A 22,175-nucleotide genomic window follows, 5' to 3' on the forward strand; every position below is an offset into this window, starting at 1 on the left:
CCAAGTTGTTTCTCCTTGTGAATGCCAATCCCATTGCACTAGCAAATTCAATGTCTCTAGTCAAGTAACATACCTGATAACTTATCTGAAAATTTATTCCCTACACAGTCCTGAAGATCGACACCATCATCCTCTAAATGATTCACTGTGGCTGTGGGTGGAGCTTGTACTGCTACGTCCACACTGATTCTCTCTCCCTTGGGTGTGGTCACAACTACTACTTTCTCCTTGCACTTAATTTCCGTAGCATATTTCTTCATCCAATCCAAACCCAATATCACATCTATGCCTGAGGTTCTCATAACCATGGGACTAACAGGGAAATCTACTCCCCTTAAAGAAAGACTTGCTGAGGGGCAACAATATGAAACTGGTATAGTCCCTCCCGGTGAGTTTACTAGCATATGGGTTTTCAGGGCAACTAGTGGTATGCTATGAGCTCTAACAAATGCTTGTGATATGAATGTATGCGAAGCTCCAGAATCAAATAAAACTGTAGCGGGAATAGAGTTGATACTGAACGTACCCATCATAATCTCCGGTCCCTCTTGTACTGTCTCTGCAGCCACATGGTTCACCTTTGCTCCATGAGAATTAGACTTTTGATTGTTGTTCCGCTGGTTGAATCTCTCTGGGCAATCATATGACATATGACCTTCTTTCCCACAGCGAAAACACCTAGTAGGGGTATTGGGAGCACTTCTCTTCATAGAGGTGGCATTTGAATCTACGGAGCGGGAAGTCTGCTGTCCACTCTGTTGATGATTAGGATTACGCTGAGATTGTTGGTTGCGATCCCATTGACTAACTGGTCCCTGGAACCTCTGTTGATTGCTCTGCTGAGAATTGAAACGTTGGCGGTTGTTGCCTCCAGATCCTTGTGCCAGCATCCTTCTCTTCTTGTCCTGGCCTTTTCGCATGTTATCCAACACAATAGCACGGTTCACCAGAGCCTGAAAGGTAGGATATGTGTTCCCAGCTAGTTGCAACCTAAGTTCATAGTAAAGACCTTTCATGAAGAGACGTTGTTTGTCAGCATCTTCTCTGACTTCGTTTGGAGCATAGCGAGCCAACTGCTCAAACATGTCATGATACTCAGCCACAGACATAGAACCCATCCTAAGAGATCTGAATTCTTCCTGCTTGAGCTCCATCATTCCCTCATTTATGTGTCGAGCTCTGAAGTCCCTACAGAATTCTAGCCATGTGACAGGAGGAGCATTGTTAGGACGAGCAGCTTGATACGACTCCCACCAGGTCTGAGCTGCTCCCTGAAGTTGTCCAGAAGCATACAACACCTTCTCTAAGTCATTGCACTGTGCTATGTTTAGTTGCCTCTCCACAGCACGTAACCAATCATCCGCCTCCATGGGATCCGCTGAGTGTGTAAATACCGGAGGTCTTCCCTTCATGAATTCCCCCCGCTTATCTCTCATATGAACAGGTGGTGGTGTTGGTGGAGGTTGTTGTTGTAGGTGTTGCATGAAGACGTGCATCATCTGATTCTGAGTTTGCATAAGTTCCTCCACAGTAATTGGGGCATTGTCACCATTGCCACGGCCTCTGCCTCTGCCTCTTCCCCTTGCTGCCATCTGCATTCCAAGGTATATAAACACATCTTAGTAATGTCCAACATGACAATTACAAGAGTTATCCGAATCTGAAATTTTCTGGGTAACATCCAACATCAGCAGATCAGAAAATCAGTAATATCTCGAGTTCCAGAATTCAAAAGGATACATGATTTACACCGTTGGAAAGATAAAGAAATTGTCTACATCTTTCATTTAGATCATATTACCAGATTCCAACGTGAGGTTAACCAAAAACTGGGTACAACCGAAACTGTTCCAGAATTCCAGACTGCGCAGAAACCTCAACTTGAAACAGTCATAACTCTCAGCTCATAATCGATGATATGGTCATTCTTGTGGCATTGGAAAGATATGGAAGTCTACTTGTTCCCAGAAAAATTTGATGGACATTGCACGAACAGATTTTGAGATGTACCAGATTCTTTGCGGACTGCTCCAGAAAACAGCAAAGGACAGAAACAGAATTTTAACCAACCCCAACTATTTAGTTCATTAATCCTTATGCCTTAAGCCTATAAACTAAATGAAATTGTAGAGGAAATCCACAAGATCATTGCACTCATTACAAAGATCCAAATCAAGCATAAGCATAATAACAAACCAAACAAGGCATCAAAGGTTCATATTTCAAGCATTAACTCAACTTGCGGTACTATCGTTCTCCTCCTATTAAGGGCAAAGATTCCTAAAATTCTCTTTCAACTATGTAAGCAGGTGGTAAGAGAAAGTTCTAAAAGCATATTCAAAGCAAGGAGTGGGGATAAGAACAAGTCTTTAAGATAAGCAACAAGGTGAAGATGAATAGGATATAGTGTAGAAGAAAATATCAAGGTTTATAGAGCAAGGATTTTATAGCAATTTCAAAACCTTATGACGGCCAATTTCTAACTAGGCTTGCGTCCTACAGTCAACAAAGCTCTGATACCAATTTGTCACACCCATATTTTAAGAACAAAATAGGATGCATAAAAGACTCATATGTGCCCCAGGAATAGTCGCACAAATAAGTAGACAAATCTCAAATGTACCATTGCAGTGTTTTTTACATAGCGGAATATAATAAAACCACATAGTCTTATACATAAATGATAGCATAAAGTAAACAACGCTCTCGACGGAAGCTCCACACAGGGACACTGTTGACTGGTTGACTCCAAACCTAGTACTCATACCGATAATCCTCATTCCAGTCATCTTCATTATCATACCCTGAGGTGTTGGGAAATTGCAAGAGTGAGCACATATCGTACTCAACAAGTATAACCAGGGGTTCATGAGGCTCAAATGGCTGACACTGGTTTAACTGCATTTAGCTTTTAATAGTGGAGAGCATGTTCATAATTTAATAGCAATTGTCAAGGTAGCAGTAATAATCCATTAATCACATGATCAAGTGTAAGCATAATTAATCTCATAGCATAAACGATAATCAAATTAACATAACAACTTAATAAGCTCATCGTCGTCGCAGCAAGAACCCCCAAGGCCGCTCATAACTGTGAGCACGGCTAGTATACCAGTTTTACACTCTGCAGAGGTTGTACATCTTTACCCATGAGTCATGATTTACCCTTTCGCCCGAGGCCCGTCGACCTCTTAACCCGCTACCAAGGAAGGTCGGCAGGGATCACTATGAAGCCTTTCAAAAGTTCGTCTAACATGTTAGGGCCGCAAGGTTTCCTTTGCGAGCAGATATAGATACCCTCCTTCCGAATGGCACAATGACGCGCAGCCTATACACATAGGGACAGGGGCTCGCACTATACCCGTGTCGGTTCAGCCCCTCCGCCCTTTCGGGTAACCTCTAACAAGCTAGAAAAGTTCTTCATACTGAGCTAAAGCCAGAGCCATTATAGCCCTCATGGTTGCACTGTTGTCCCGGTGATCACTTACAGACAAGATCTCATATCGTTATTTGTCATTCTTTTATGTTCATTGCATAGCTATTAATCATCTTACAAGATCATGGATTATATCAAACACTAGCACATCTACACCAAATGCATATCAAGTAGGTAACAAGGAATCCATGTAACAATCATCTATGATTTTGCTAAGGTCGACAAGGTGATAGCATGCATATGATATATATGTGTAATTATAAGTGAATAGGTAACAAGGATAATCCCAAGTTATACTTGCCTTGATCAAAGCTCTCCTGAGCCCGCTGGTCTTCAAAAGCTTGGTCTTGATCACCAACGTACGGCTCACCGTCTAATCCCAATCATCAATCAACAACACGCAATCCAATGTAGACAATCATACACGAAGCAAACAAGATATAATTAGAACATTACACCATACAGTGGTAAAACAAATATAAAAGTTTATCAAAATATTCTACGCAGCGCTACGATCACACAAACGTAAAGTTCACGAAAATCGGAATTAAAACGTAGAAGATATGAATTTTCTAAGATTTCCTATAGGTAAATAATTAATTAAATGCTACTGCAGAAATAAAAAGTTTCAAAACAGTAAACTAATATTTCTAACATGTAGAGCATGTAATTACGAACCTAACGCAATTTGAATGGATAAAAACGGAGTTAAAACGAATATTTTATGAGCAAAACAAAATCAGTGGCAATCTTGTAAATAGCAGAAAAAGCATTTTTTTTTTCAACCGGCCGTCACCAGCTCCGGTGCGGTGGCTCCATTGCCGGCCGTTTCGGAGCTCGCCGGCGACGACGGACTTCTCGATTCCGAGCACCGTTTCGCGAAAGGAAAACACCGGGATGAAGAGGAGCTCACCACGATCTCGTCTAAGCGCTTGGTTGGGTCCGAGAGAGAACGGAGACGCGCGCACCACGGAGAAGAACAAGGTCGGCGCCGGTGAGATCCAAAACTTCGCGCTGAGGGCGGCTAGGGCTTCCCCGGATGCGATTGATGACAAAAGGGGGTCGCGAGGGTGAGCACTAGGCTTTATAGACCTGGAGAAGATCTTCTAACGCGCGAAATCCCGGACTACACGGAATTTGGTTTCCACCGAGAGCTTGGATCGGTCCGGTCTCGAGGGAGAAGAAAGGAAGGAGGGAGAGAAGTCGCTGACCTGTGGGGTCCTGCTGTCGCTGAGCCAAGGGGAAGGAGGGGCGCATGTCTGCCTGGGTCGATTGGTCCGTGCGAGTGGGCTGGGGAAAGAGAAAAGGCCGGGGGTGGGTCTTTGCCTCTCTTTTTTTTTCTTTTTCTTTTCTGTTTTCTTTTTCCAAACATTTTCCAACTAGAGTTTTGTGTGCCAAAATAAATTCCCATAAAAAAAAACAACAAGCATAGAATAAAATGTGCTCCAACATGAATGCAACAACATGTTTCTAAAACTTATGATAAATTTTATTTTCCACAAAATTATTTAAGTGCTAAATTTAAGTGCTCTCAAAAATACTTAATTAAATCAAATTAAATCCTATTAATCCGAAATCAAATTTTGGGTGTTACAACAACTACATCTTCTTAGTATGCATCTTTTGACAATAGGAGCCAAAGTTTTGTATGGTTGAGAAAGAATATGAAAACGGATGGCAAAGAGCAATCATATCTGACGCGAACTCATCTGATAAGTGACGACCACCGAGGAGCAAGAACAGTGGACATCGTTGATAACGTATATATAAAATAAATCAGAACTCTCAGATGCTACAGCCTATTAAGCCTGCAAAGGGGCCGGGTCGGAGCGCCCCTACACCCGAACCTCCAAACCGTCCTGGCCAACGCCAGGGTCAGGGTCGAACCTCCAAACCGTTCTTGCCCGACGTTAATGACCCGCGGTGCCTCTAGGATCGAACCGGCGAATGTGTAAATTTGCTTCTGCAGTCGTACTCGAGATCCAGCTTCAACTAGCATGTGCTCCAATCATACTAGCTTTTAATTGCTTATTATTGGACTAAACAAACATGTTATGTATTTAGTCTGAATTTTTTTAGGCTGCATGATATATCACCTCCGTCCGCATGATCGACACTATCTGTTATGCAGGCACCCGCTGGCCACCGCAAGCCACACCACCGACCACCGTCAGCATTCATGTGGCACAGGTGGTTGGACGCCGTGGTCTACGGCAGCGGCGGCGCCGCTTCCTGACGGCTGCAGCGGCGGCGACCCGTCCTTGCTCAGTGCTCTTCCTCCATGGCATCACCGTCGAGGCCCCTGCTCGATGATGCTGCGTGCAACGGTAGCTGCGTCTCTATCTCGAGTGGGGAGCTACATGTTGCGACGCCATGACCCCACGCGAATTGGAGTAGAGAAGTGATAGCGCACGGCTCAACGGACAAGAGGAGCGACCCGTGGTTCGATGGGGGTCGCAACCTAGTTGCCCCTCGTTCGTATGGGGTCGACCCGCTTCGCTCCATGGGTTAATTTTAGAAGCGGATCGAGCTCACAGGAGGGTCGACCCTAACCTCTTGCAGATTTACAGCCTATAGACTTTATTAATCGTGTAATAATACCTGTTGTCACCATTGATCTTCATGTACCTGCTGTCACCGCCGATCCCACAAGCGACGTTGCGGCGGGATCCAGGAGCGTCATCTTGCTCTGGGCATGGCGGACGATGCAGTTGTTCCGGATGTCTTCTTCTGCTCGTCAGCAGGAAGCGAGGATGGTCGAGGGTAAGGTCAGGTGAGGCCGCGAGGGCGACGTTCCAGGATGGTCGACGGCGAGGATGGTCGAGGGTGCTGCAATTTTTTTTCTTTCCATTAGTGTGTGCGATTAATTTTGTTTCCTTTACGAGGGACCGAGATTTTTGTTTGGTAGATGAAATTTTATATCAGGAATCCTTTCTTTTTCTTTATTTCATTTCACACCCTTCCACATCCCTGATTATATATTATTCTCTATTGTAAATTTGCATCAGAAATCCTTTCTTATTTTTTATTTTAATTTCCACCCTTCCACCTGTTGTGACATCGATTGTTTCGCATAGAGGGGACACAGAAGCGACCCAAAAAATGTCGTAGCATTTGGTAGTCTTACTTTTAGTCTTTTTAGTTGTTGTGGTCTAGTTTTTCTCTTTAAACTTCGAAACCTGACGTCTTGTCACCCCCTCAGCTCTCAAAATTAATTAAATAACATCCCTAATGGGTTAGACCTAATTTCAAGGCAGTTTCATCATTTTCATTGTTAAAATAAAGCTGATAAAATACCAAATAAGGTTCTTCAACCATAAATGATGCATGTAAGATTCTAAAATTTCTGAAAAAAAATCCTAGAGATGGATTGGTACACACAACAATATTCAAAGCTCTTAAAATATCCCAAAGCTTCAAATTGATTTATCAATAAAGGAAATGAGAAAATTCCCAAAACATTTTCAGTTGATGGTAAATGTTTTTTAAAACTTCCCGCAATGAAAATATGGCATGCATTTAGCAAGAATAAAAACATATATTTAGTAATGAATGCATTTATGTTATGGATTCATGCTAGATGCATAATGTTTTTATTGCAAAAAGTTGTAGAGACATGTTTAGACATTGCGATGTTTTAACAAATTTACCATGTTTTTAGGATATTTTCAGTTTTTAGAGCTAAATATATATATATATTGGAAACTTTTAGGGATACATTGAGAAGTTCTAAATATTTTATTTGTTTTTTTTGTCCCAATTTAGTTTTTTCTTAGAATTTTATAGGATTAGAGATGTTTTTTTGGTTAAAAGACCTTACCAAGGTTTATCAGATTTCTCTAAGTACAAAAATGGTGAAATTTCCTTGGAAACCATTTCTATCTCGATATAGGTTTGTTTGGCTACACTCGTATGTGTAACAATCTAGGTCTTGTTTGGATGCTATCGTATTCATTTCAATCCATATGTGTTGGTGTGGATTGGGGTGAAATTTAGTTCAAGTTCCACTCTAATCCACCTCAACACATGTGGATTGATGTAAATCCGACTACATCCACACAAGGCCCAAGTGTGTCTTAGAAACTAAACTAACTTACACCTCAATCCACCTCAACATATATGGACTGAGGCGGATAATGATTGTACATCCAAAAACGCCATAGATAGTTAATTTAAACGATTTGAGAGATGATGGGTTGACCGGGTCATGAATTATGATATCCGGGTTCATAGAGATGTATATAGTTTTTTTTTTCCACAGAAATATTTTTGCTGCAATTGACCCTGGGCCTCAAATTCGGCCTGCAACCAGGCCTAAGTTCAAGAGCGCAGAAGGCCCCCGTCACCCGTCAGCAGAAGTGTATCTTGTGCAGACTTTGACAGGGATTGGATATCCACGTAACCAATGACGCACGGGAATGCGATTCCCATCCCAGCCCACCTGCGCCGTCCCAGTGGGCCATCCCTAACTCCAAGCCCAACCGCACTACCCACATCTCGTCGCGTCATCCACACTCCGCCGCACACGCGCTGCTCGCAGCTCGCAGGGATATGGTCGCCGCCGCCGCCATGGCCACCGCTGCATCGGCGGCCGCGCCGCTACTCAACGGGACCCGAAGGCCTGCGAGGCTCCGCCGTCGCGGACTCCGCGTGCGCTGCGCCGCTGTGGCGGGCGGCGCGGCCGAGGCACCGGCCTCCACCGGCGCGCGGCTGTCCGCGGACTGCGTCGTGGTGGGCGGCGGGATCAGTGGCCTCTGCACCGCGCAGGCGCTGGCCACGCGGCACGGCGTCGGGGAGGTGCTTGTCACGGAGGCCCGCGCCCGACCCGGCGGCAACATCACCACCGTCGAGCGCCCCGAGGAAGGGTACCTCTGGGAGGAGGGTCCCAACAGCTTCCAGCCATCCGACCCCGTTCTCTCCATGGCCGTACGCACATCTCGCTGGCGCCCCGGCGTCTTCTGATCAGACTCTTGCGGTGGCGTGAAATTGAAATGCTCAATGGATTGTATGCGCGCGCGCAGGTGGACAGCGGGCTGAAGGATGACCTGGTTTTTGGGGATCCCAACGCGCCGCGGTTCGTGCTGTGGGAGGGGAAGCTGAGGCCCGTGCCATCCAAGCCCGCCGACCTCCCGTTCTTCGATCTCATGAGCATCCCTGGCAAGCTCAGGGCCGGTCTCGGCGCGCTTGGCATCCGCCCGCCTCCTCCAGTTCGTGCTCTCCCCATGCCGCATTCTTAAATCTTGTACGTTTTGATTGTTCTATTGCCAATGGGGCTGAGCGTTTCCGGCGAAGGTTTCAGGGCCGCGAGGAGTCAGTGGAGGAGTTTGTGCGCCGCAACCTCGGTGCTGAGGTCTTTGAGCGCCTAATTGAGCCTTTCTGCTCAGGTGCGTATTGCAGTGTGCTATTGCTGTTTGTTCTGATCTGCTACTTGCAGCTGTTAGCCGATTATATTAAGAATTTAACAATTTCTATGTAAACCTAAGGTGTCTATGCTGGTGATCCTTCCAAGCTCAGTATGAAGGCTGCATTTGGGAAGGTGTGGCGGTTAGAAGAAGCTGGAGGTAGTATTATTGGTGGAACCATCAAGACGATTCAGGAGAGAGGCAAGAATCCAAAACCACCGAGGGATCCGTAAGAGACTGATTCATTTTCTTTTTATTCCACTAATTGGCTGTTCTGTCATATTGATTTGTTTTAACCTCTTTTAGCCGCCTTCCGAAGCCAAAAGGGCAGACAGTTGCATCTTTCAGGAAGGGTCTTGCCATGCTTCCAAATGCCATCACATCCAGGTTTGTTCTTATTGTTTTGTATATTTACTAACAAACATGTCCATGTGTTGCAATGAAATGTACATCTTGTTACGTTGTCGCTTGGACGACTTGCAGCTCAGATATATATATATATATATGCAACGATTGTGTCATCTTTCCAATATGTCTTTGAATCTGACTCCGTAATAACGTGGCTAGATGCATGCTGTTCTAACTTGTATTAGCATGGGTTGTAAATCCGGGTCATAGGTGCACGAGGGTAAAATATGATTGACGGAAGAATCCTTTCTGCTTTTAATATTGGTAGGTGCTCCAGTATGTAGATATTTATTCATGTAGCAAATCAGTTACGGATATGAGGCATGTGGACTGTTCAGATAGATTGATGCCTTAGGTCAAACTTGTTTGCGTAATTCGGACACTATCATACAATGTCGTGTTATAACTCTTCATTTCATATACATGGATGGGGAATGCGCACCTACTCTTTGCACAATTTTGATACTAACTAGTGCATTGTCATCCTTTCATCCTTATTTATGCTGTTAGTACAATATAGGTGGATTGCTCCATGTTGTCATTTAAAAATACCAAATATACAGTTGAAGGTCTTTATTTCATATACATGGATGGGGAATGTGCACCTACCATTTGCACAATGTTGATACTAACTAAGGCATTGTCATTCTTTCCATCCTTATTTATGCTGTTAGTACAATATAGGTGGATAGCTCCATGTTGTCATTTGAAAATACCAAATGTACAGCTGAAGGCCATACATAGAAATTCCATGAAGCATGGTTTATAGAGCATGTTAGTGTGCATGTTCATTGCGACTTGGTTGCAAACTAGTAACAATTGTAATATTAGATCTCTGATCAAGGATTACTCTATTCATTACTCACCTTTATTTAATTCTGTACATTTCTTCATTTACAGCTTGGGTAGTAAAGTCAAACTATCATGGAAACTCACGAGCATTACAAAATCAGATGGCAAGGGGTATGTTTTGGAGTATGAAACACCAGAAGGGGTTGTTTTGGTGCAGGCTAAAAGTGTTATCATGACCATTCCATCATATGTTGCTAGCGACATTTTGCGTCCACTTTCAGTAAGTATAGAATAATCAATTTTCATGTTTTCATAAACTGGAGTATTTTAGCTTCTTGATACCCTAAAATAACGTTTTTTTGGAAAATGACCAGTCAGGGGTGGGGTTTGCACTTGTTAAGTGGTTGATGATTTCTGCCATTCTGTGGTCAACATCTCCATTGACATTTACTAAACTACTGCAAGGCTAGCAAAATTCTAAACCTTGTCTTCATTGACATCTAAATGACTGTTGTAGTGTTGTTATCTTCCAAGTGGATCATTTGTCTGAAAAAAATTGCGGAAAGCTATGGTTTTTGTTTTTCGTACTAATAATGATGATAGTAAATGCTGAGCTTGCAAACATGTCAATAGTGTGGTGGAGGTCCTTTGGTTGGGAGGCTGCCCACCGGCAGACCGGGGCTCAAATCCTGGGTTGCACGAAAAAAGGTCCCTAGCTGTGTAACTGTCTACAGAGATATATGTGCTGCAGGCACGTCCTGGGCAGCTAGCTTTTGGGGCCTTTTCTTGACCCTGCAGGAAATTTCTTCCTTATGTGATATACCTCGAGGGAGGTCAATCCCCCAGGGATTGAGTAAATACTGAGCTTGGATAGAACTAGAGAAGATTTTATGAACAGACTAATTGAAGTGGACTGGACCATTTCTTATGCTGTCAATATTTGTAGGCTTTAAAATGACAATTCAAATATACAAGAAAATTTTTATGCTCTTAAATTTATACCGTGTTCCTTATAAAATGGCCTCAGTGATCAGTTCGTACAATTAATCATCTTAAGAGAACAATTTCCACCTAGATAATTATTATGATTAAAAAAGAAAACAGAGAGAAGAAATAGTACCAGGACAGACTAATTATCAAGGAGACCCAACCATTGGTTGGGATGGTGCTCTAAGTGCATTGTTGATAGGTTGTTGCTGTGATGCTTCAATAATCTCGATATCCTTTTCCCCCTATATGGTTTACTATGATACTATCTATATTACATTGCCTTCTATCCAGTTCAATTTGGTCCAAGTCCTTCAGAGGATGGTAAAACGTCAGCTACAATAGCTTACATCCAATCCCAATCCTTTTTCTTTGACTATATTCTGTATATGGCTGTAAAGACACTTATTTGTTTGTCCATATGAGTATAGGACCATGTTCCATAGAATGTCTTGCGAGGAGTACCCATGCCATTATCCTCAAGGTCCCGAAAATAAGCTGTAGAAAAACTCTGGAACTAACTAGACCTAGACAGTTCCTGGTGGGGCTGGAAAAATAACTGAACAGTTTAGTTAAATCACATTGACATGCAGATTTGAACTGAAAAATAAAATCTGAACTAACTAGTGAAGTTCATACAATATTTAAAATGATGGTGCCAGTTGACCCATTATAGTTATTGCTAGCTACTGGCGACATTTAAATTCCTTACTCTATGTGGCATGGCAACCTAGTTGGTTACTACTCAAGTACTCTGTCCATCAATGTAAGATCTAGTTTGAAAAGAGTATAGCTTGCAAGTTTTGACCAATATAAGATGTTCACCTAGGAAGAGAGGAGAGGATTTTTTTTTTGTTTTGAAATAAAAGGCAGGACTACAGGAGGCACCCCTGGTGCCAACACTACTGTCGTAAGGCCTGGAAAGGAAAGATATGTACCACCCTTAAGGGGATTTACCCATCAAAGGACACAGCCCTGCAATGTTGCAGTATATCCTCTTTTGTCAAGAAGGCCACCTGCTGGACCGTTTTATGGGCGTTGTCGAAGATCCTCCTATTCCTCTCCTTCCACAAGTTCCATACAATGGGGCGTTGCAAGCATGGCCTGGCTGCTGGCGTGGGTTTCGGTCACCGCTGCTACGTGGGGTTGAGCTTGGCCTCCAGCCATGCACGGGTGCGAGCGTGTCCACCAGTGTGGGCAGCGACAAGCATGGCTCACACGTGTTATCGTCGCCGACAGGTGGGGCCCGGCACATATGCTGCTGGTGGTGTGCAGGCAAGCTCCTCCCAGCTGAAGCATCACGGGCAAGCTTGTGCCCTGTTCGGTTCTGGCCCCGTCAGCACACACATAGGTGAGCTCGTCACGTAGCCGGTGTGTGTGTGGGGAAGACAAGGGCAGCGGCCAGCATGGTGGATGAGGAGGGAGAGTGCGGCAGGGCTGGCCCTGGAGGGGGAGGTGGAGGCATGACAGCTAGTGAGGGGAGGCACAGTGGCCGGGGGTGGGGGCAAAGGCGAGGCAGAGGCAGAGGCATGGCGGTTGGCGGAGTGGAGGCATGACGGACGGCGACGTGGAGGCGCTCGATGGAGGTGGCGATGCACAACCCACAGCCAGGTTGGAGCAGGGTGGTGGAGCCTAGCGGAGGTCAGCTTAGAAGGGCCTGGACCTAGGCAGGCATATGAAAAAAATACACATATGACCCAACTTGAACTTTGAAAATTGTGTTATAGATAGACTGTTGGACAGGTAATTTGTATTTTTGACTGTGTCGTACATGGACTCCGGTATAGAGAGCTTGCTTACTATATTGTTGTGGGTGCCCTTAGTGAAACTACATTTGTGTTTATTGAACAAAAGTTTCTTCAATAGATTTGTGTTCAAAACGCTTTTAAGGTAGTGCTGACTTTGTAGCAATTAACAATATAGTGTTATGGATATTAATGGTCAAATCTCCTAGAAAATATGTCTTACATTGATGGACTGAGGGAGTATCATTGACATGTTACTAGGATCTGTTGGTATTCTTCCTCATTTGAGCATGAACTTTGTCATTACCCTCTGCAGGGTGATGCTGCAGATGCTCTATCAAGATTCTATTATCCACCAGTTGCTGCTGTAACGGTTTCGTATCCAAAGGAAGCAATTAGAAAAGAATGCTTAATTGATGGGGAACTCCAGGGTTTTGGCCAGTTGCATCCACGTAGTCAAGGAGTTGAGACATTAGGTATTTCTTGCAATGGCCAAATCTTAAAGCTCCAAACATTATAAGTTTCTTTCTTTTCCAGCTTGCTTTTATTCTAGCATTAACTTTATTTTATTTTTGGGTTTAATCCAAGATAGAGATAGTGGTATAACAGTATTATTGGTAATATCCTTTTGTAGGAACAATATACAGCTCATCACTCTTTCCAAATCGTGCTCCTGCTGGTAGGGTGTTACTTCTAAACTACATAGGAGGTGCTACAAACACAGGAATTGTTTCCAAGGTTAGCAATACTCTGCCAAAGCTATTGCCATGTTTTTATGATTATGATGTGTTTATATATCTTTTTTGTGCCCTTCTTTGTGAATAGAACTTTTAGTACCAATAATATGTTCTTTAATTATCACTATAAACACTAACTGCACTCAAATTATGGAAAATTTGAGCTGCTAGTTATGTAGTATGATTTAAATAGTCTTTATTTGGTTGCCTATTATTGGCTGTATGTTTATGATCCCATCTCATTTTCAGACTGAAAGTGAGCTGGTAGAAGCAGTTGACCGTGACCTCCGAAAAATGCTTATAAATTCTACAGCAGTGGACCCTTTAGTCCTTGGTGTCCGAGTTTGGCCACAAGCCATACCTCAGTTCCTGGTAGGACATCTTGATCTTCTGGAGGTCGCAAAATCTGCCCTGGACCAAGGTGGCTATGATGGGCTGTTCCTAGGAGGGAACTATGTTGCAGGAGTTGCCCTGGGCAGATGCATTGAGGGCGCATATGAGAGTGCCGCACAAATATATGACTTCTTGACCAAGTATGCCTACAAGTGATGGAAGAAGTGGAGCGCTGCTTGTTAATTGTTATGTTGCATAGATGAGGTGAGACCAGGAGTAGTAAAAGGCATTACGAGTATTTTTCATTCTTATTTTGTAAATTGCACTTCTGTTTTTTTTTCCTGTCAGTAATTAGTTAGATTTTAGTTCTGTAGGAGATTGTTGTGTTCACTGCCCTGCAAAAGAATTTTTATTTTGCATTCGTTTATGAGAGCTGTGCAGACTTATGTAACGTTTTACTGTAAGTATCAACAAAATCAGATACTATTCTGCAAGAGCTAACAGAATGTGCAACTGAGATTGCCTTGGATGATTATCTTGCTTCTGCGTGAATAAAAAACTTTGTGAGTAGACATGCGAATCTTGTCAATGTTTTTACTCTGAGTAATACTAATTGCTACTACTATTTGATATGGAACATATTTATTTGAGGGAATACAGTAGGGGAAACCCCCTACTGTGGTAGTATATATATTAACATATAAAAGAGTTAGCAAAGCTGTACAACAAACCCAATCAAGGGTAAATGGCTCAAAAAAAACCCCCAAGGGTAAAACTAGAAAACTTCACAGCAGGCTGAGTCTAGGAATTAAATCTGTGAAGGTGTGCTTTATATTATGTACAAAACATGTTTTCCAAGACTGAAAGGAAGCTTGATTTCCTCTGAAGATTTATTTATTTCTTTGTTTCCATATCTCCCATGTTGCACTAGTGAAGACTTCCATAAAGAATTGATGTTGACATTCTGCTTTTGCTTTCTGGATTGTATCAAAGAAGTTGATGACATGATCCCAAGAGATCCCAATAAAATTCCAACGCCTAGTACTGAATGGGGCATTCAGAAAACAGATGATATGTGGTCTCTTCTAGATTTAGATTGCATAGCACACAAATGTAGTTGTCCTCTTCAATATTGTGGTCTCTTCTAGATATGGAACACAAGGGAGGCGGAGGGGGTGCATTAATATATGCTCTAAAATCCCCACTGTACTGTCAAGGCATATAAATTACCCGTATATATGATTTATTAAACTGCCGTTTGATAATAAAATACAACTGATTACTGACGTTTCATCATAGTAAAGACAGTCAATACTTTTTTTTGAAAAAAAAAAGAGATTGAGGTAGCACGACCCTTGTATTTGGATGTATACTAGTGTGTACTATAGAATACTAATCCAGTAGCAGAATCTTCAGCTTGAAGGAGGATTATATTACGGTTGTACTACTGCGGTCACTCACTTTGAGCACCTAGAAAATTAGGATGACAAAGTGAACACACACCTACTCGAGAGCGCAAACCCTGGCCTGGCTGCACACTGTCGAGGCAACAACAACGCAGTTGACGAGTGATTCAATGCACAAGAAACCATGGCCGGCAGATCACGGAGGATGAGGGAGCCCTGCCTGGCTGCCGCCTCCTTCCTTTGTCGTAGCCGGTTTCTACCCTTGGCTGCACCTAAGCTGCATCGTCTGTCTTTCTGTGGTGAAGAGGAGAGACCGTGGCATGGAGCGAGGGGCCAGGCCGGGGATCCGGCGACCAGCGCCAGACAAGGGCACAATCATTAGTGTTCACGCTCCACTCCAACACATTCCTTGGCGTGTGTGCAAGCATGGCTGTCATGGAGCTTTCTAGCCTTTTTGGTTCTAACAAAACAGCTGAGGCCTTGTTTAGTTCGCAAAAATTTTCAAGATTCCATGTCACATCGAATCTTTGGTCGCATGCATGGAGCATTAAATATATACGAAAATAAAAACTAATTGCACAGTTTAACTGTAATTTGTGAGATGTATCTTTTAAGCCTAGTTACTATATGATTGGACAATGTTTGTCAAATAAAAACGAAAGTGCTACAGTGCCAAAAACGAAAAAATTTGCCAACTAAACAAGGCCTGATTGTGGTGTGCTCGTAGCACACACAGTAGCAGTGCTGAATTTTTAGCCCTCCGAACGAAGGCAAGAACAAGGCAGACAGTGTTGGTTGCACCCTGCACAGCACACAAAATGTAGGCCCTGAACTGATGAAGCTTCAAAGGGGGGAGTAGGGTCCTCGAAATTATAAGAGTGGCCTAACTTCACGTAGAATGGGGCACAAAGGTCAGAATTGTATAGGACAACTATACGCGAATGTACTTCAGATTTAGTCTGTGAAAAGAACAAGTACCCATGCTTAATTTTCGGCATTGCTTCTCCGAAAACCAAATATTTTGTAGGAGAAATTGTTTTTCAGTAAAAAACAGAAAAGTCGAAGGCGTTTTACAGAAATCACGAATCATTACCAAATTGGATTGCTAATTTGTTATGAGGGGAAAACGTTGCTGAATGACTGATATTCAGCAGATAAGCTCAAGCGAACGGTTATAGGCTAACGATCAGGTGTGATTTATGCAGGTAGACAGGGTGAGCACTAGTTGTCATCTGTCCTAATCATAGCCTTATTTAAAATCGTTGAAAGATTATAGTGCGCCTTTAAAATTTTAACAATTATTTCGTGTGAGGCAAGTCAAGGGGCGATCGAGTTGTTTGTTGGTCAGGTGTTTTGAGGACCAGGATTTGGCTTAGTTTATTACTACGACTCTCGGTGTCCGTCCTAGGTGCTTTGACAAAGATAAACATCTTTTGATTGTTATTATGTTTTTGTTTATAAGCAAAGTAGAGACGCTTAGCTTTTCTGCATTTCCCAACTTTTGACCGGTAGTATATGAAGCAGCGATTGTAGCTGCTGCTGCTGCTGATGATGTCTCGAGTCATCAATTCATCATCACATTGTCGAGTAACGAGGAATTCGGAGGTGGTGGCGAACGGCAGCGACACCGATACGTGAAACGCGCACACGGCTCGCTCAGGTGTGCGACTAGCTTGCGTCGCACATAAAGCTAGCGCAGAGAAGAACGTGTCATGGACACATGTGGACAGGACAGGACAGGCGGAGGACACAAAAATCTCCTGCTAGGCTCGTAGCCCAGGAGAAATGCTTTTGGAATTCTGTCGTGCTTATTCCACACTTCAACAAACAAAAGCTGTGGTGGGGAACAAGCAAAGCTGTGGGGAAAGAGAAGAAGGATGAACGATGTCAAATCGATTGCCCTGAATACTCAGTTTCAGTCATCGCGAGGAAGGAACAAACAAACAAAGCTGTGGAGAAAGACAAGGAAGAACCATGTCAAATCGATTGCTCTGAATACATTATTCAGTTCACAACAATGACTGAACAAGAACAGATGTAACTGCTGATTTGAGGATGGATGATGCAGATCGGCGGGTAGTGCCGGGCGATGACACGGAACGGAAGCATACAGACACTAGTCGCTAGCCGTGCCTCCCTGTCTGTCCCCGTCTAGAGATTTGCTCTGCTGGTGCCGGGCTCTAGAGTTCCTAGGACTTTGCAAACGGCCAAGGCACGACATGGCCATGCGCCCGTGCGGTGTAGTACTCCGGTAGTATAGTTTGTTTCTCTTTTAATTTGACAAGTGACTGAGTGCCAACTTCAACCATTCTTTTAAAACTTCCAGTCAAAAAACCATTCTTTTTAAACCTACTCTCTAAATTCTTATTTATAGATATATATTCTAATAAAAATTATTCTTTGTATGTTTCCATCCTCGAATGACTCCTATAAGCTCCACTCAGGCTCTATTAGTTTGAACTTATCTGCCGAATCTACTAGTCATTCAGCAGTGTTTTTCTCTCGTAACAAATCAGCGACCAATACTTTAGTTTCAGACAAGTGAACGGGCTCCGTTGAATTTGATCTCTTCACTATTTTTTTTAAAAAAATCAAAACAGTATAACTCTATTTGTCCTTGCAAATTTCTCCATTTTCTCCCACGCTGAATTCATCGGATGATCGACATGATGCATGGGCATGCTGCAGTTTTCTCCCACGTTGAGTTCAGCAGGCAGCGTAGCTGTTGTGTCTCTGATGCCTGCTAAAGGTCGGTGTCGCGATATAAAACAATGCGCCTCCTGTCCGCACAAAGCCCGTGCACATCTGCAACTGCAGCTAGCGTCGTACCCCCTGCTTTCATCGCTTCCAGAATGCTGCAAAATGTGAATAGTATCAATTTTGTTTGTATTTGATAAATATTGTCCAATCATGAACTAACTAGGCTCAAAAGATTCGTCTCGTCAATTTCGACCAAACTGTGTAATTAGTTTTTATTTTCGTCCATATTTAATACTCCATGCATACATCTAAAAATTTGATGTGACAGAGAATCTGGAAAATTTTGCAAAATTTTTTAGGAACTAAACAAGGCCTAGCTCGCTTCGCAATCTTCCATCGCACAAAAGGCCGGCCTGGTTGCCTCGCTGCCTGCTGCTTTATGCTTTGTCTCTTGTCTCCTTCAGCGATAGACAGACCACTTATCCAAAAACAAAACAAAAGAAAACGATAGACAATGCAAACCCCTCAAGCAAAGCATAATAATAAAATGGATTGATAATTAAACGAATAACCATCATTAATGGCATCATAGCAATCGCTTCGATGGGATCAGTTGCTTGCAGAGTAGACTAAACTGGATCAGCACGTGACAGGCACGAGGATACATGCATACATGAGATCGACCTTGGTGGTTGATTTCTCCGGTATATGTTGCATTAGTTTCAGAGTCAGAGGGGCCGATGTCCTGGACTGATCAGGATTCAGGAGTACCTAGCTCATCAGTTAGACGGCCACGTTCAGTTACCCTCATACCCTGGATTTGAACCAGCTAGCTTTTCAAAACTATACAAATTAATGAATAAATTTTAACTGAAATCATTCCAGTGACTCAATCCAGAGCAACCCAACAAGCCCCGAAGGTGCACCGTCACAATTCACTAAGATTAGGGTGCACCGTCACAAAGATTACTTGTGATCGCCATCCATCTACTAGTCTTTATTTTCTTTGATATATATTAGATATAGGATACCCTTTTGAGTGTCAATGTACAAAAGAAATCATGTATTTCGACTGGAGGTAGTATAGAGTTGCTGAAGATTCATTTGTCTTAAGTTTTAACTAAATTTATATGAATAAGTATCAATATCTATGACGCTAGCTAAATGAACATTAATATATTTATTTTTTTGAAATATATATATATTTATAATAAGTCCATTTGCTGTCATAAATGCTGATAATATTATTTATAAACTTGATCAAATATAAGATTGTTCTGAATTATTATGACAAAACCAAAATATTACTCTTCACATAATGAAGGTTGTATAAAGCACCAAGATTAAAAGCCTTCTTTATTTGAAACGCAGGAATTTCACATGAACTTTACAGAAATTTCACTGGTATTAGTTTTTTTCTACGAAATAACGTAGGAAATTAGAAAAAAAAATCATATATATTACAAAAAAGACCCCCTTAAAAGCCAATCCCTTATTTCAGCAGACAAGGATTATTATTGCATCCATACTTCATCAGTACGGTAGGACACCTTTTCCATGTTTGCTTCCCTTGCCTGGCCAACAGTGCACTACAGATGCAATAACACCAGTGCAACAATTACCTGTCACACACTGCACTACACTGCATGCTGCCTACGCCTACCATCATCATGATATCGACGATCCCGGTTGGCTGCTCCGCTGCAGGAGGAAGCAGAGGTGTCTGAGATTTGCATCTTGCCGGCGCAGATGAGGAGCACAAGAGCGTAGACGTGCCAATAAAAGGGTAAAAAGCGTGTAGGTGAAGTGGTGTCCGCCGTGTCCCCTCCCTTCTCAGGAACGTTTCGTCCTTTTTTCACCCAAACCCAACGGAGCGTGCAAACTGAATGTTTGGTTGATTGCAAGAAATTAGGTGTGCAATCAACACGTTTGGCCGGCAATCGTGTGGAACTAGTTTTGGTTGCTTGGGCCTGTTTAGTTCACCCCAAAAACTATTTTTTTTTAAGATTTTCCGTCACATCAAATCTTGCGGCACATGTATATAGCATTAAATATAGATGAAAACAAAAACTAATTGCATAGTTTGCCTGTAAATCACGAAATGAATCTTTTAAACTTAGTTAGTCCATGATTGGATAATATTTGCTAAATAAAAACGAAAATAATCAAAATCTTTTGGGAACCGAACAAGGCGACATCAGATGAATATCGCCGTGCTGGAGGGCGAAAACGTCTAAATGAAGGGAGACTTCTCAGTTTTACTCCTCAGTTTTCACATATATTATCCTATATGTGAAGAAACATTACATTAATAATAACTACAAAAAGGAAACTGATCCATGGAAAAGAAGGCAACGAAAATTAAAATGCTATCGAAAAAAGAATTCCAAGTGCTGCTAGTTTACATTAAAAAAGAATTCCATGTTTATTATGTTGAAAAGCTGGAAATCAATTCCATGATTTCACCGGAAGACTGATTCAACAGGCCAAAGACTGATAATAAACATGGAATTCTCAAAGAACATCGCAAGATTCCTAAGAAACCTCATGTTCCCTATAAAATTCGAGGCAAATCTCTCTCTCTTTTTTTTGTATTATAGAAAAGTAGATCGTCTCAACTAATTTTCCACGGTGCAAATGTGTACGGTGTACCCGGTTCTCCCTTTCGGCTTCAGAAGAATCTGTCCTCCCGTCGATAACTTCTTTTTTTTTTCTGAATGTTTACTTCAGCAAAGACACGCTTTTATTTATTTATTTTTGGAATATAAGTGGGTGTAGAACAAGCACGTGGCAACTTGATGGAAAAAAAAAACTAATGGAAAAATGTTCTTCAGGCCTTGTTCAGTGTACAGCCTAGCTTAACAGTTATATGGTCCCTGCAGAAGAAGCAGAAGTCGATGGCAAGCAAAACAAGCAGCTATAGCTCTCTGAACATCACTCGCCATCGTCTGACCAGACGGACGGCAGTGGAAAAAAAAAGTTGGCGCGTCGCCGTCGCGGTCACCCCGGCCCTGCGGTCTCGGCAAATTGGATTCCATGGAAAACAACGACCCCCCGCGCTCCATCGATGGCGTGAAAGGCGACTTGTCTGACCGGTCGGGGTAGCGTTCGTTCCCGGATCCGTCGCGATGACGTGCCCGCCCGGCCGCCCGCCCGCCGGGGGTCGAGACCAATCCGCCCGCCCGCCGTGACATCGAGACAGGACGCCCGGCGACACGCACGTTCGTTTCTAGCGAGAAGAACTCCCTGCGGTTCCGCGGACGATTCCCGCCCGCGCGGCGCGGGGCGATCACCGAACAGCTAGCGAGCGCCGATGGTACCGAGAGCGAGAGCGAGAGAGAGAGACAGGGGCGGCGTCGCTTTCGGCGGGCGGGGCTGTGTCCCCGGGCTGTCGCCCTGCGCCGCGGCAGCGCTCGCGCGGGCGTCAACACCGACCCGTGTCGCGCCTCCGGCCGGTGGATTAGGTCCCCGTCTTTATGACCAGCGCGCGCGTACGTACGTACCCGGCCGCGCGCGCCGCCCGTGCGTGCGTTGACGATCGGCGCCGCGCCCACCACCGTGCCGGCCGCACGTCGATGGCAGCAGTGGCAGGGAGCCAGCAGGCTAGCCAGGGAGCAGGGGACGACCCGGTACGATCGAGTGGTGGACACTGGCTGCTGCTGCCTGGCTGATCGTATCTCGGCTCTCGCTTGGTCTCCACTGCACGCCATGCCGGCCCTCTCCGCAATAACTCATGTGCCGGGCCGGCCATGCATGCATGCATGCGTGTGTAGTACAGCAACATGTGTGTGTGTGTGTGTGCCCAGGACAAGCCGGAACTGATCGCATCACGCATTGATCATGACCGGCGGGATTATTATCCCGCTGGTAGTAGCTCGAGCGAGCGTGCGCGCATGATTGCGCGCGTACGTGTCAGTGGACTGCGAGCGAGCGGCAGGTCCATCCATGGCTTGGCGCGCGGGCATGATCGGTGCCAATGCGTTGTTGGTGTGTGTGTGGGGATCGATGATGCACGGAGGGGCCCGCGCGCCGGGCGCTCTCTCTGTCACACAAGGAGAGGATTTTGGGTGGTGGTGGTGGCCGCGCATCCATCGCATCCCGGCGCGCTCGAGTGCACCCCGTACCAACCCAACACGTCCGCTGTCATGGAGAGCCCGGAGGGTGCATGATATCATTGTTTTTTCTCGTTACAATGTTCTCTTCTTTGATTGTTGTTTTGAACTTATTAT

At 43.8% G+C, this 22,175-nt stretch overlaps 1 protein-coding gene across 1 annotated transcript; it reads left to right on the forward strand.

Moving 5' to 3' along the window:
* Positions 7,931 to 14,410, forward strand: LOC8078135 (protoporphyrinogen oxidase, chloroplastic). Its single transcript, XM_002455439.2, has 9 exons — positions 7,931 to 8,362; positions 8,458 to 8,643; positions 8,736 to 8,820; positions 8,920 to 9,067; positions 9,145 to 9,225; positions 10,147 to 10,318; positions 13,087 to 13,246; positions 13,405 to 13,508; positions 13,757 to 14,410. Exons 1-9 carry the CDS (start codon positions 7,988 to 7,990, stop codon positions 14,054 to 14,056), a joined length of 1,611 nt encoding a protein of 536 aa, XP_002455484.1. The 5' UTR covers positions 7,931 to 7,987; the 3' UTR covers positions 14,057 to 14,410.

The sequence above is a fragment of the Sorghum bicolor genome, chromosome 3, assembly GCF_000003195.3.
Source record: "Sorghum bicolor cultivar BTx623 chromosome 3, Sorghum_bicolor_NCBIv3, whole genome shotgun sequence".
NCBI lineage: Eukaryota > Viridiplantae > Streptophyta > Magnoliopsida > Poales > Poaceae > Sorghum > Sorghum bicolor.

Excerpts from the sequence above, each read along its gene's own strand:
- LOC8078135 (XM_002455439.2), top strand. The coding sequence starts at position 7,988 with ATGGTCGCCGCCGCCGCCATGGCCACCGCTGCATCGGCGGCCGCGCCG. Across the intron at positions 8,644-8,735 it reads GCATCCGCCCGCCTCCTCCA|GGCCGCGAGGAGTCAGTGGA; the intron begins GTTCGTGCTCTC and ends CGAAGGTTTCAG. Across the intron at positions 13,247-13,404 it reads TCAAGGAGTTGAGACATTAG|GAACAATATACAGCTCATCA; the intron begins GTATTTCTTGCA and ends ATCCTTTTGTAG.